The sequence below is a fragment of the Equus caballus genome, chromosome 2, assembly GCF_041296265.1.
Source record: "Equus caballus isolate H_3958 breed thoroughbred chromosome 2, TB-T2T, whole genome shotgun sequence".
In the NCBI taxonomy this organism is placed as follows: Eukaryota; Metazoa; Chordata; class Mammalia; order Perissodactyla; family Equidae; genus Equus; species Equus caballus.
Genome location: NC_091685.1, coordinates 22270307 through 22285003, shown reverse-complemented (window position 1 = coordinate 22285003; position 14697 = coordinate 22270307). Strand labels below are relative to the sequence as shown.

Below are 14697 nucleotides of genomic sequence, written 5' to 3'. Positions count from 1 at the left end.
CTTTACACACACCCCCTGCAGGTACCCAGCATCAGCTTCCCGCCTCCCAGCCCCCAGCATTCCCTGTCCTTACTTGATCCGTGCCTGGTCCACGCTGGAGGAGCGGCGGGAGGTGAAGCGCCGGGCGACAGCTTTGGGAGATGTCTTGGGGCTGCCATCTGAGTCTCCGCTCTCCTCGTCCCCCATGGCTTTGATGTAGCTGCCGCTGCGCATCCTGCGGCAGGGGATCTCCCCATCCTTGCCCCCAGTGGGGTAACCCCCCCAGTCATCTTGCGGCACCTGTGGGAACAGGGGCCTCTGTCTCTCAGACACGTCCCTACTAAAACTAGAGGCCAGGACCCTCTTTCCCCACTGCCAGTGGGAAATGCTCTGCCCTGGCTCCAGCAGGCCACACTCAGGAGCATGCAGACATGGAGTGGGAAGCGAGGTCTCAGGCTGTCCTCCCCCTTACAGGAGATGCCTCATCCTCCTCCATGGACCTTTTGCTACTTAACCGAAGGCCACCTAGAAAGTCCTGGGGCTGACAATGCCAGATGCCAAGAGGTCGAAGATCAGAGGTCAAAATGACCTGTGTCAATCCCACCCCCAGCAGTAAAGTATCACCTGACCTCAGTCACCTTTTGTCCCTCCTTCTCCTCCATCCTCTTCACCTGCTTAGCTCCCAAATCCTCTGACTCCCCCTCCTTCCTTCTGTGAGGAGCCACAGAGGGTTTTAAGCAAGGGAGTGACATCAGATTTGTGTTTCAGAAAGAGCTCTCTGACAGTCCAAAGAGAGGATGGACTGTGGAGGGCCAGGAGCAGGGCAGGGGCTCAAGTGGCAGGAGGGAGATCAATTAGGAGGCTGTTGCCGTTATCCAGGCAAGAGATGATGAGACCTAAATTAAGACAATGACAATGAGGAGGAAGAGGAGATGGAAATGAGAGGTGTTAAGGAGCATCAGTGAGCCTGATTAGATGTGGGGGGTGAGGGGGCGGGGAGAAGTTGAGGATGACTGGGAGGCTGCTGGCTGAGGACCTGGGGGATGGTGCTGTCGCTCACTGAGCCATAGAATCCCAGAGAAACAGATTTGGGGAAAAGGTGATGGGTTCAGGGTTGGGCATCTTGAGTTTGGCAGAGAACTGTTGAGCAGGTGCTTGGATATTTGGTTCTGGAGTTCAGTGGAGAGATCCGGGCTGGAGGCAGACGTGGGAATCATGGGCGCCTGCTGAATCCAGAGGCGTGAATGGAAGAGCCCAGGGGAAAGAAGAAAGAGAGCTGGGAGGGATCCACTGACATTTAAAAAGAGATTGCAAAGAAAGGAAGAGGAGCCTATGAAGTCACCTGAGAAGGAGTGGGCAGAGGGGTAGGAGGGAACTCAGGAGAATGCCATGTCATGGAAACAGGAGACATTTCCAGAATAAAAGGAATTGATAATGTCAAATGCCACAGTGCATTCAGAGGTTAGTAATTCAGGCTCGGGAGTCAGACAGATCCATGCTCAAATTCTGGCCCCAGCACTTGCTAGCTAGGTGAACTTGAGCGAAACTGATTAATCTCTATCAGTTTCCTCATCTGTGAATTGGTAATGATAATTATTCCTACATCACAGGGTTGGTGAGAAGGGTAAATGAGCCAATATAGAGTGCCCAGCACACAGTAAGTGCTGAATAAATGTCAACTATTATTATTATAAACATTGAAAAGTACCTTTCAAGGAGAGCTCTCAAGAGACCATTGGTGACCACGGCCAGAACATTTTAGAGGACAGAGGGTGTGGAAGTCAGACTGCAGTAAAGGGAAGAATGAAAGAAAGTGAAGAAGCGGAGTGTATGCTCTAAGAACTTGGATACGAAGGGAAGACACGACGGAAGGGGCTATGGGATTGAGGAAAGGATTTTTTGGATGAGAGACTTGGGCATATTTTCAGGATGAGGGAAAAAGCCAATAAAGATAAAGACAGTCTTTAAATGTGGGGAGGGAGGAGGGACAAACAGCTCAGGGATGGAGGGGGTCCTGGGGAGATGGGCTCAAGCCCTACTGAAGGGATCATCCTGGGATGGTGGTCCTGGCTTCTCCTCTGAGCCAAGAAATAAGGAGGTGGGGGTGGCTGGGAAGCTAAATGAGTCTACAGGTGAGCTGACAGGCAGGGGAGGGGGGTCCGTGATGGTCGACTGCACTACAAAGAATGAGTGTAAATGAAGGTGTGGGGGAGGGGGCTGGGGCAAGTAGGGAAGACTTAAAATACTTGTTGTAAAGAACAGGTTAAATGGGGTGGGGATTGGGGCTCAGAAAGGGATCAGGGATCAGGGCTCAGGGGAGGGACAGAGACGCTGGGAGTGATGCTAGGTGAGGGGACGGAGACCAGTGCGAGAACAGGGACCCAGGGATGGGATGGGGCCCGATGAAGGAGCCTACAGGGAGGAACAGGACTCAATGAAGGGTTGGGGCTCAATCAGAAGATGCGAACACAGGGAGGAAACGAGGCTCCATAAAGGAACAAGAACTCCAAGTGGCAAGAGGAGTTCCGGGAGAGGGTTGAGGGAGAGCTGGGGTCCAGTGCGAGAAACAGGGTCTTGACAAAAGGACTAAGGGTCCAACAAAGACACCTAGTTTGATGGGGCCGGTTTCCCCTGCTTTTGTGCCAGGGGAGCAGCAGGCTGTCTGGAGGGTCCCAGCAGCCCCTTGTTCTCCCCCAAATGGGTTGAGACTTCCCAGTCCTAAGATGCCCTGGAACCCTAGGCCCTGATGGGTCATTCACCTTCCCCATACTCTACAGAGAGAAGCCGCAGGCAGGCAGAGAAAGCCAGGCCAGATGATGGGCCAGCCAGGACACGCTTTGCCACACTGCAGGGTTCCCACTCCGTAGCCACTGCAGAGCTCCTCGCTCCTCTGCAGGACACTGTGAGGTGCATGTTAAAAAGGAAGCCCCCAGGGAGGCCAGGGCAGCCCTAGAGAAGTAGCAGGGAGCAGTGGGGTGGCAGTGAGGCTCCAGGGATGGCAAGGGCTCAGTTATGGGAGAAGGGTTGGTGTTCCCACCTTGGCCCTTCCTGCGGGACCCTTCAATTCCCAGCTTAGAGAACCTCTCTACGCAGGGAGGGGGCAATCCAAGGCCAATTCAGTAGTCCGGAAGTCTCCAACCTTCCCTTCTGTCTCCCACCCCTCTCTGCTTCCAATGTGGCCCTAACTGTTCCCTTGAGCTTCCGTAAGTTCCCCACCCAGGAGAGCCCTAACACGTGAACAACTTACCAGCAAGCCCAGTGACACCCAAAGACACATGCAACCTCGATTCTCCACACCTTTGGACATGTGTAGCCTCTTCCTGGAACACCCTTCATCCACTTCTGCACTAACCCAACTCCTCCACTGAGATTCAGCTCAGGGGACATTCCTCGTAGAAGCTGCTTTGAGCAATCCCTGGCCACCACCACCCCAGGTGGGTGCGGTGCTTCCTCTGTGCTCCCACGGTACCCAGCACTCTCTCCTACCACAGCCTCATCGCACTGGGTTCTATACGTTTCCTTGCCCACCTCACCTCTAAACAGTGAGCTCTTCACAACCTGCACCTGTGTCTTCATCTTTGCAGCCACAACACCCGGGAAATACTCACTGAATGAATGACTGTGGAATAACTATGTGAAATATTGGGCTTGGGGGATGACCGGAGGTCCGCTGGACTTCTAGAACTTGTATTGACTTTTTGTCCTAAACTATGGGAGGGCTCAAGAAAATATGTCAGGGGGTATGAGAAGAGACCCGAGGCAGAGAAGAGGAAGGTTGATGGTGAGAAGAGCCTCCGACCAAAGTTCAGTAAAAAGATGGAGAGTGGACAGTGTGGGATGGATGAAGGCTCCATAAGGAGTCAGAGCTCCCAGCATCACCTGCGGAGATCACAGAGCTGGTGAGACAGGATGGGGATATCATGCCCTCTATCACCTGCACCATCCTCTCCCAAGAAGCCCTGTCTTGGCGTTGCATCCGGGGTTCAGACCTCAGTGTGTCTCCAGTCTAGGAAAATCCACGGGACAGCCTCCCAGGGTTCTTCCACAGCTTCATGGGCTGTTCTACTGCAGGTACCCCAGAACGACAAACTCCAGCAGAGGCACATTCTGGAAATAACTGACCTTCATATTCAAACAATATCTGGACCACCCAGATTTGAGCAGAAAAGAGGTCTGGAGAAGGCCTGGGGCAGGAGAACCGCTTTCCAACTGCTGACCTCCAATCTACAGCCTAGAAGCTACAGCCAGGGAGTACCACACAGTCCTGTCCGCTGCCTACCTTAAACCTCATTCTGCCTCCAGCCTCATAAGACAGAGGCCAGCACAGCTGGTCCAAAACAGCAGGTCAAGGGGAAGTCTGCCTGACATGGATACAACATCAGAATAGGAGGGACCCTTCATTGCCCAAATGGGGAAACGGAGGTTCCAAAAGGGCCTCAAGGGGACACAGTGAGGCAGGGCAGAGCTACCCTGCCTCCAAGCTCTCCATCAGGGGCACAGCTGGCTCCCATCCAACCTTTTCCATAGCTCCCTGAGTGACAACACTGATGAGGGCCGAGGACCCAGTTCCCCACCCCCACCAAAGCCTCACCTGCAGATAATGATAAGTCCTGGCTTTGGTCTTGGTCTCTGGACCCAGGAGCCCCTTGCCTGGCCCAGCCCCTGGGTATCCATCCCGGCCTTGGCTGACCATCATGGTATGCCAGGCACTTCGCTTGACTGATTGTCCATCCAGTGACATGGACATGCCAGTGCAGGCAAGACAGCGGCCTTCTGACCCGCCCGAGCGCCCCTTGAAGCTCAAGTCCCGGTAGGACCCATCTGGAGCCTCCAGGCAGAAGGGACCACCAGGCTCCCCTGGGGGCCGCCCACCCGCCAGGAAGCCGCTATCACTGTCCAAGTTGTCGTCGGAGCTCCACCAGCCCGCGGCCTTGGCCTGGTGCCGCCCGTCCCCCTTGCGGTCCTTGCTCTTGCTCCTCTTGCCGTGCCGGGACTGGTGGTGGTGGTGGTGGTGGTGGTGATGGTGGTGGTGGGAGGTGTGAGGGCCTCCAGAGCCCGGGCCAGGGAAGCTGTCTCCCCCAGAGCCACCTCTTCCCTCGGCCTTGGGCCCATTATAGTCCCTCTTCCCTGGGGCCTCCAGAGAGTGGGACTTGGCAAAGAGCTTCTGCACAGAGTGAACCAGGTGCCGGATGCGGCTGGGGCTCTCACTGCGGGCCTCCGGGGCAGTGCCAGACCCCGGCCCTGGTCCTGGCCCGGCCCCTGCTGGACCTCGCTGGTATGGTAGCGTGTGGAAGCCATCCTGTTGAACTGGCAACTGCTTTTCAAACTGGTCCAGGAGTGTAGGAGGCAGGCGGGGGGCACCCTTGCCCTGTGGGTGGCCCACACAGTCTTCACAGGTGTCAAAAGGGCCCTGGCCAGGGTACATCCTGGGGAAGGTGCTGCTACCCCCCCCAACTCCGGCCCCCCCTGGCCCTCCCTCGGGGCCTACTGATGGCCCCTCACTCAGGCTCAGGGGCCCTTCGGGAGAAAGGTGTCCCAGGCCTGCTCTCGGGGCACAGAAGCGGGGCTCGGTGGAGAAGGCCTCCCCGGAGCCCAGCAGGTACGGGGCCCTGGCAGCTGGGCCCACATCCATATGCTGCTGGTCAGCAAAGCGGGCTGGGCGGGGATGGCTGCCTCGGTCGCCATGGTAACCCCTCATGGCCTCAGCAAGGGCTCTTCATAGTGTTGGGGGCCAGGCCCCAGGAACCTCCTGGGAAAATAGGGAGAAAAGGGATTCAAATTGAACAACAGGTCACTTCACCTAAAACTATCGTTTATGAGGTGTTCTTGTATTCTTTTTGGTAATGCATACCAATTTATTGTGATTAACTATACTATCTTTCCACAAATGGGCTTAAAATTCCTTAAAACAGTCGTACTAGCCAAAGACACTCACAAGGGCACAAAATAATACCGTCATTCATCAAATTCTGCAAATGTGATAAATATTCCCAAGAGGAAATGCCCTCAGCCAAATGAATTTTTTTAAATCCTTAGGTTGGCAAAAATAAAAGGATACCCAAACAGACACAAAAAAAATATTCAAAGAAACCAGTCATTAGGTGAACTTTTAACAAGCTGGCTTTAGGCAAATTGACCCAGGGCCTCACCTCTGCCCCATCCCTGCCCACTTCCACTGCTGCGAGGAGCCAGGTCTCAGGGTGACAGCTCCCAGCAGCAGTAATGAACAAGAGCACTGGACCCAAAACTACATCTCCAGCATGATTCTGCAGGAAAATCCCTCCACTTCCTTCCACACCCTGCTCCTTCCAACTGACTGCAGGCTCATTCTCCCTCCTTCCAGGACCGAGATAGGAAGGAATAACCTGAGATGACTCCTCCTTCCTCTTCCGGGTTCCAAATAGTCCCCAGTGGAATTTCTTCTCCTTTTGCCTTTTACCCACCCCCCGCCAACCCCATCCCACTGGAGGGAAGTCATAAAGGGAGGAGACACCATAAAGAGGGGGAATACTGGCTGTTCAAGGCAGCATCTGAATCCTAAACTGGGATGGGAACCCGAGAGTTCCTCCTCCTAGGAACAGTGGGCTGGCAGGGCAAGGAGGTGATGGAGAGAAAACGTTGGAATCAGTGTCCCTGGCCCCCATCCCAGGCTTGCCAAGGCTACAGGACAGAGAGGTCAGCTCTCAGCAAGAACTGCCTCCAATCAGGACTCCAGAGCTGCCAGGACAGGAGCTACAGCAGGAGGGGGTGTCAGCAGGAGGGACAGGGACCGATAGGCTGGCAGACGGCGCCCTCCCTCATCCCAGACCAGGCTCCTGGACCATCTGCTGACTAGGAGGGGATGACAGCCTCAAAGACTCCAGACAGCAGCACCTCTGCGACTCACCCTCCCTTCCACCCCGCCATCACCTCCCCATACCCACCGTATTTCAGGCTTCTTCCAGATCCTGCTCACAGCTCATCTCCTACTATTTCCCAAGCACTTGCTATGTATATGGTACTGTGCAGACCTAATGTTCTCTAATCCCACTGACATTCTGTGCATAGATATTATCCACATTTACCCATGAGAAAATTGAGTTCAAAATGGTGAGGTCACAAAGCCAATAAGTGGGTAAATCACTTTGAATCAAGATTCAAACCCAAGTTATTCTGATTTGAGAACCCCCAATCTAATCCCCATCTCTCAGACTCTCCTACCACTCACCATCCTGGGTGTCCCATCCTCGGTGTCAGGATCCCCACTGCCAGGCAGAATACTAACTTCAGAAGGCTCAGGACCACTGGCTCCTGATAGAAAAGAAGAGTGGTGAGTGAAGGGGACAGAGAGTTTCCCAGAGTCCTCAGAGGACCAGTCTCTGGCCTTGACAGTTTCCCTTCCCAACCCCCCAACCAGGAGTGATTGGATCCCCCACGATGCAGAGCCTTTGGACCCCCAGGGAAATGAAGTTGGCTTCATTATGCAAATACATGCAAATGAGCTTACAGGTTGGACTACCTCCAACTGCAGGTGTCTGTGTGATTGTGCTGAGCCACTGCATTTTCATTGCCCTCAAATATGATTCCATTCTACAAATATTTGTTGAGCAGATACCATAAGCAAGACTCTGAGTGAGAAGTGTTTAAGGTGATTTAAGTGTGGTCCCTTGTCATCAAGGGGCTTATAGTCTAAGAGAAGAACAATCTCTCACACGACAGGGTTATTTTAGGTCCCTGTTTTTTTGCATAAGCTGTTCCCTCTTCCCAGAATCTCTTTTCATCCACCCCCCAACCCTTTCCCCTGGCTAATACTACTCATATTAAGCCCTACCTTCCCTTGAAGACTTTCTGTACTTTTATTCTGGGTTATGCCTCTCTATTGGGTTTTTATAACACCCTGGGTTCCCCCATGAAAGCAGCTTTCACACTGCACTGAAATTATCTGTTTCAGTTTCTGTCTCTCCAATTAGAATGTGGTCTTCTGCAGGGTAGGAACCAAATTTTATTTATCTCTGGATCTCCAGCACCTAATTTAGGGCCTTGCCCAGAGCAGGTCCTTAATAAATGTTCATTAACTAGATGAATAAATGACAGGGCTGGAAAGAGGTACCAAAATGTTAGGCTAGTTCAGGTGAGGGCAAGACCAGATTCAATAGAGAGAAATTGAAGAAGACTTCCCAGAAAAGAGTGTGTTTGAGTTGGAGAACAAGATGGCTGTGTGTTCCATAGACAATGGTGATGGGGGAGAGAGAATTCCCAGTGGAGGAAACAGCAGGCACAAAGGCAAACGAGGTGGGAAAATTAGGAATTCTGAGGAGTGGGTTGGGAGAGTTCCAGCAGACATTTAGGGTTTGGAAAATACTGGGAAGCGGTGGGAGAGAGAGAGTCAGAAAGGAAGACAACTCTGAAGTTTGCAGCAGCCGTGACTGGAAGACTAATGATGCCATTATTAGACATGGGGATGTCAGGAAGAAGAGCTAGCTTTGCAGGCATGATTAATGGTAGTGGAAGAGACACAGTCAGACATCAGGAGGAACTTCCTGACCTCGAGGGATGTGAGACAATGAAGAAGATTGTGGAGTCTCCTGGGAATCTTCCACAGAGGAGAGGGTGAGACATGCGCAGCCCCCTGCCCACCCTGTGGCCTGGACTGGAGAAGCTGCTGGTTATCTCGCCTGGAGGGAAACTGGGGTGACCTCACAGATTTCAACTGCCTGGCTCTAGACGACAATTCTCCTCCATTGCTCTTCCCTGTGGAAGCAGAGGTGACTTCAGACCAAGATGGCCCCGAAAGCAGTTGTTGGAAAAGCACCTGGAAGCATCTCCATGCTTTGGAAAGAAGCTTCAATAGCCTGGTCCTTTGTCCATGGCATGGTCCTTCTTATCCTGCCCCAGGCAGCATCCACATCTGAGACTCAAAGCACGAAAGGCCACTTTGGCAGAAGCCCAGACCAGCCCATGGGCTTTGTTTGTGGTCAAATCAAGCTGCAGCCTCATGCTGAGCCTTCCCAATGGTGGCCATTCCCGGGCTCCCCCCTCCTCAACCCACACAGGTGCTGCTGCCAAGCCACTGAGCCCGCATCAAGATCTTCTCAAACTTCCATCTTTTAGCATCAATCCATATTCTCCTGGCTCTAGTCTCAGAGGTTATGGGCCCCTGTAATTGCTCCTCTCCGGACAAACCACCCCTGACTCCCTTACCAATGGCCTATGGAGCAGCACTGCCTAGTGGGAAAAGCGCAAGCCCTGAGATCAGAAGGTGTGTGACACTAGACAAGTGACCTACCCTCCCTGAGCCTAATGACACCTGCTCACCTATCTCCCAGGGCTGTAATGAATATCAAATGATACAATGTATACAAAACCAATTTATAACCTCTAAGATTCCATAGAGTCATCCTTCATGTGAAGCCTTTATTTTGGATTTCCAAAATCTCCAATGTCCAAAAGAGTAAATAATACAATCAAATCCAAATTACCGGGGGAAGAAGAAGGTCAACTTACGAATTTCCTAAAGAGAAGATTTAATTGATATAGATTTAACTATATAGGCTTCCTCCTATATATTATGCTTTATGATCACATTCCTCCTGCTGCCATCCCATTACTAAACATAATCAATAGGAAGGAAAAATGAGCAAGGAGGGGACTAAGAATGCAATCCATCACCAAGTCCTGTAGATTTTGCTTTCTAAGAATAGATCTGTCCACTTATTTCCATATCCACCAAATCATTGTTGGCTGACTAGCTAAAACAGGCCCAACTCTTTCCCCTTTCCCAGCCTCCCTTATAACTAGAGGCCACATGATTCACTTCTGGTTAATGACATAAACATAAAAATATGATGAGGGTTTCTGGGAAAGATTCTGCCTTTGTGATAAAAGGGATGGAGCTTGTTAGTACCAGCCTTCCTGCCTTTCTTCTCAGCTTGAATACAATCGTGATGCCTGGAGCTAGGGCAGCTGTCTTGCCACCATGAAAGAAAGGCCTAGAGAATCACTGAAATGCTAGTTCTGGAGTCATTGAGGCATGGAACATAAGCAGTTGCCTTCCTCCAGGCCTAAATGCAGTAAGGAATATACTCCTCTTTATTTAAACCACTGTCGGCCAGATTTTCTGTATTTGCAGCAGTAAGCATTGCTAACTAATCTGACTACCTCAGAACATCCTCTCCTGCATGGACATCAGCAAAAGCTCCTAACTGGTCTCTGTGCTTCTGTTCTTCCCCTGCTCCAATGCATAGGGTCATTTGGAAACACAAATCTGATCATGTCACTTCTCTGCTTAAAACTCTTTATTGGCTTATTGATGTTCTTAGGATAAAATGCCTTGACCCAGCCAATGAGACCTGCAGGGTCTGGCCCTTCCTACGTCTCGAACACCCTCTCACGACATGCTCCCCCTTACTTCCTCTGCTCCAGCCAGGCCAGTCTTTTTGCAGTCCCATGATCCCTCCCATCATGAGGCCTATTCCCCCTGTCCGGAAAGCTTTTCCCGCCCACCTCTGCCTTGCTAACTCCTCCACACCCTTCAGATCTCAGCCCAGTTGTTGCTTCCTCAGGGAAGCTTTCTCTGGCCTCCCTGACTAGGTCAGATCCCCCTGCTGTTTGCTCTCGAGGCACCGTGTCCCTGCATAGCTCTTACAGCATTACCATTTTCAATCTGCATGATTCAGAGGTTGTCTGTCTCTCCTACCAGAATGCAAGCTCCAGGTAGGTGCAAGAATTTCATCCATCTTATTCACTGCGTTATCTTCGACCCCTAGAACAATGCTTGGCATGTGGCAGGTGTTTGCTGAGTGAATGTGAGCCTACAAAGAACAAGATCCTTTCTCTTAGGACATTTTATCTAATTCTCACAACTGTTCCAAGGGATAGACATTACCCCTCCTCCCAACTGACAGAAGAAGAAACTGAGGCTTGGAGAGGCAAACTGACCTGCCCAAGGTCACAGAGTTGGTGGCAAACCCAGAAACAAAATCCAGTGTTGCCTCACTCCAATGCCTTATCTCTTCTCCTGCCTGTGCTTCAAGCCCAGAGAGGCCGAACTTATTAAACGTCAGTCTGAAGCAAACACAGTAATGAAAGTGGATTTGCTTTAAAAAAAAAAAAAAAAAGGAAACAAACAAATAAAATAACCTCACCCATACCACACACTCTAGACCTAACCAGAGTATGGTTTCGCCTTTCCCCCGTGTGGTGAGTACTGAGTTTGTTCTAAGTCCAATGTCAGATAAGTACTAAAGGAAGCTCCCTGAAGCCCTATAACAACTCTGGGTGCTGGTGTTATTTTCCCCATTTTACTGCACCCAGGCGTCTATCCACTATCCCAGGACACAGAGAGCTGCCCAGATGTGGAACCTCTGGGCCCAGAAAGGCAGCCGCTTTTGCAATTGCCTGTGGCTGGCTGGGAAGTGGGGAGTGAAGGAGTCTGGGAGGGTGCCGTGTGTGACAAATTCTCTGATGCAGCTCGAATCTATCTGGGAATGGAAGAAGTGGCACACATGCCGTCACCAAGAAATTACCCAATTTAGCACCAACTACACAATCCAGCAATTAGTTTCTTAAACCGGAACTTGCTGGGGGCTGCCAGGCTGGCGGGGTTGTTGTTACAAATCTCACTGGGAAACCAGCTGTGTAATTCGCCAGGAGGTTGTCACTGCCCCAAGCAATTACCTTCCAGAAAAAGAATGGAAAATGGAGGAAGGAAAGGAGCTGCAGAGGAAGGAGTCAGAGTGTTTTCTTCTGCTCTCCCCCAGGGCCCTGCCTGGCCAAATCAGTTGATTTTCCTTTCTTGAGACCAAGGCGACTCACAATCTCCCTGGATCAAAGCAGTCATCAGTGTAGACTCTGTTGTGAGTCTCTCTGGGTTCAAATCCCTTTCCACTCACTAGCTGTGTGTGCTTGGGCAGGTGATGCACCTCTCAGCTTATTTTCTTATCTGTAAAGTGGGGATAATATTGGAGCCATCAGGAAGGTATTAATGATGTGATGGTTAATGGGGCAAAGCACACAAATCCCTTAGTCTTGTACCTGGTGTCTGGTGGATACTCAGTAAAGGTCGCTATCATTATTTGTACCTTCATTTCTACAACTTTCTCCATTGTTTTACAGTGTGACCTTGGGTAGGTCACTTAATCTTTCTGGGACAGCCATATGAAACCAAAGATATTCTGCTGGGGAATAGCAGTTCTTACTCAAGACTGTCCAAACGTGGGCACCCAGGGCTCCAGGTGTGTTCGACAAAGGCCAGTGTCTTAGAGATTGACACAAAGTGATGCCTTGGGCAGTGGGGAAGATTTCAAAAAAGCAAATATTAACTGATTCATGTCTTCCCTATGAAGTTGTCTGGGAGAGCAACAAGCTAGGCACAACGGTCCAGATGGCAGGAAAGGGAGACAGTTGCTCTCTTGCTGGGGATCAGCCCCATCTAGTCCCCTCACACTGGAGCCTATGAGGTCATGCCATACCAGTTCCAACACAGCAGAACTTACAGCAAGTGAGGTCTGGAACTCATTTTGCACCTGTGTGTCTGGGATCCTCCATGCCTATGGGTGGAGCCATGTGGGCCCTTGGGAGCCCAAAGTTTCGGACTTTGCCTACCTGCCCCCTTTCCCTGTGTTGACTTAACCAGAATATCCAGGATTCTGCCTCAGTTCCCGTGTCCAGTCCTCCACCACCACCTGTCCTGACAGCAGTTTGCGGGGCTGGAGCTGGATGTCCACTGTGAAAGGGTTACCTACTGGGGAGCCTTAACACAGAGCCTCTGACGTGTAGCCCACACTCCTGTGCCCAGGGATAGGCACTCTGCCCTCAGCCTCCCGCCTCCTCCTGCATCCAGTTCTGCCAGAGCCCACTGACCATTTCAACACTGGCGTTGCCCAGCTGCCTTTGGCAGGATCTCTGCAGCTGGGCTGGTGCCCCCATCCCCATCTCTCAACCCCACTACCCAGTCCTGTCACTGAGGACTCAGCATGCCTTGTGCCCAACTGCAGCCCTTAGGACCCCAAAGAAAAACCTCCTTCTCCTACTCTCACTGCTCCAGAAAACAGAGAAGAAGGAAAGAAGAAGAGAATCGAAGAAGGGAGGTTTAGGGTCTTTTCATTCACCTTTACTACTTTATTTAATCAACTCTTCCTGGAGGATGGGGTAGGAAATTTACAGAAAACGGGCTGACTGTGCTCCAAAACACTGGAGACATTTAGGCAGAGCCAAGTCTAAATCCATCTCCTGACCCGTTGGACGGTGCTCAGCCTGTGAATAACCCACACTACCTGGAATCTCTTTGAAAATCCCACCTCAGGGGGCTTTTGTCTTGATGTTCTCTCTGCTGGAACACTCTGCCCCAGATATTCCCATGGCTTCCTCTGTCTCATCTTTTGGGTCTCAGCTCAGAGAGGCCTTCCCTGACCACCCACGAACTAAAGTCGAGCCCCATCCCCCAGGCACACTCTACATCATCCGTGTTTTATTGCCTTGATAGCACTTGTTGCTCTTTGAAATTATTTTCTTTATCTATTACATGTTTACAGTACATCTCCTCATAGCAGAACATAAGCCCCAGGGGGACAGGGACTACGTCTGTCAAATGCGTTGCAGTATTCTGAGTGTCTAGAACAATGCCTGGCACTACAGGTGCTCAAAAAATATCTATTGCATGAATGAGTCTTCACTTGCCACCCTCGTCCACTCTACAACTGCGCACAACAGTCCACAGAAAGGACCTCCACTCTTTTCCCTCTAAAGGCTGTGGAGAGCCCCTGAAGGATCTGGTATTAGAAATCGAGCCTCCAAACCCAGCCCTGCTCATCATTTATCTAGCCCCTCTCGACTAGCAGGTAAAGATGGTTCTTTTCCAGCCACATCTGGCTCTCTCCAGATATGCCCCTTTGCATAGTTCAAGGAAAGTAGTGGGGGGAAAGAGGAAGGAAGAGGGGGTAAAGTGACCCTCCCCACATTGCAGAGAAGAAGAATGAGAATGTGGGGAGGGTTCTCAGGGCTCGGGGTCCACCATCCAGCCCCAAGGAGGTGTCTTCCTTCAGACTCTCTGGGCCTCAGCTCCTCTCCCAGCTGGAGTCATGTGGCCAAGAGGCACCAGAAGTGAAGTTCAGGCTTATTCTCCCTTCTTCAGGACTACCAAAGGGCCTATGAGACACAACTCAGCCTAATCAGCCTCATGCCCCCACACTCCCTAATTGCAGCCACGGCCAAGTGCTTTTGGCCCATTCTTCCCTTTCTGTGAACAGAACCAATTCTCAGGCTGTTCTGCCTTGTCATGTCCATGCTCCCCCTCCTGAGGGTCTCCAGGAGCCTTCTTTGGGGAAGTCATCCCTATCTATTGCTGAAAGGCAGGACTCCCAGGACAAGACTCCTATAGGACCCTGGTCAGAGGCAGCTAGTGAGAGAGGCTGTGGGTTCTGAGCCTTGAGCTGAATTGTTTGGGTTCATGTCTCAGGTCTACCAATTATTAGACATGTGGCCTTAAGGAAGTCTCTTCATCTCTCTCAAGTTCACTTTTCTCAACTTTCAAATGGAGGCAAGAATAGTCCCCTTTGTGATTTCACAGGATTAAGACAGTACAAGTAAAATGCACAGCGCTGAGGGTGAGCTATTGATAACTCAGGAGAAACCACTAAAATCCACGAGGTATGGAAGCAGAGCCTCTGAGAAAGCTTCTCAGTCAGCCATGGGCCAAAGCTGGAGGCATCCCTGACTCAGGCTGGCTCAGAAATGGGTGCT

General features: G+C 51.3%; 1 protein-coding gene across 3 annotated transcripts in view; it reads right to left on the bottom strand.

Annotated features, from left to right (window-relative positions):
- Nucleotides 1-14697, bottom strand: part of DLGAP3 (DLG associated protein 3) — a 57030-nt gene that overhangs the window by 28509 nt on the left and 13824 nt on the right. For all 3 annotated transcript variants that reach the window (XM_023633763.2, XM_070260470.1, XM_023633767.2), the window contains 3 exons: nucleotides 7187-7269; nucleotides 4571-5728; nucleotides 74-279 (listed from right to left, as the gene is read on the bottom strand). In XM_023633763.2, coding sequence (XP_023489531.1) covers nucleotides 74-279; nucleotides 4571-5677 — 1313 coding nt within the window. In that variant the 5' untranslated portion in view covers nucleotides 5678-5728; nucleotides 7187-7269. The remainder of the gene's footprint in view (nucleotides 1-73; nucleotides 280-4570; nucleotides 5729-7186; nucleotides 7270-14697) is intronic.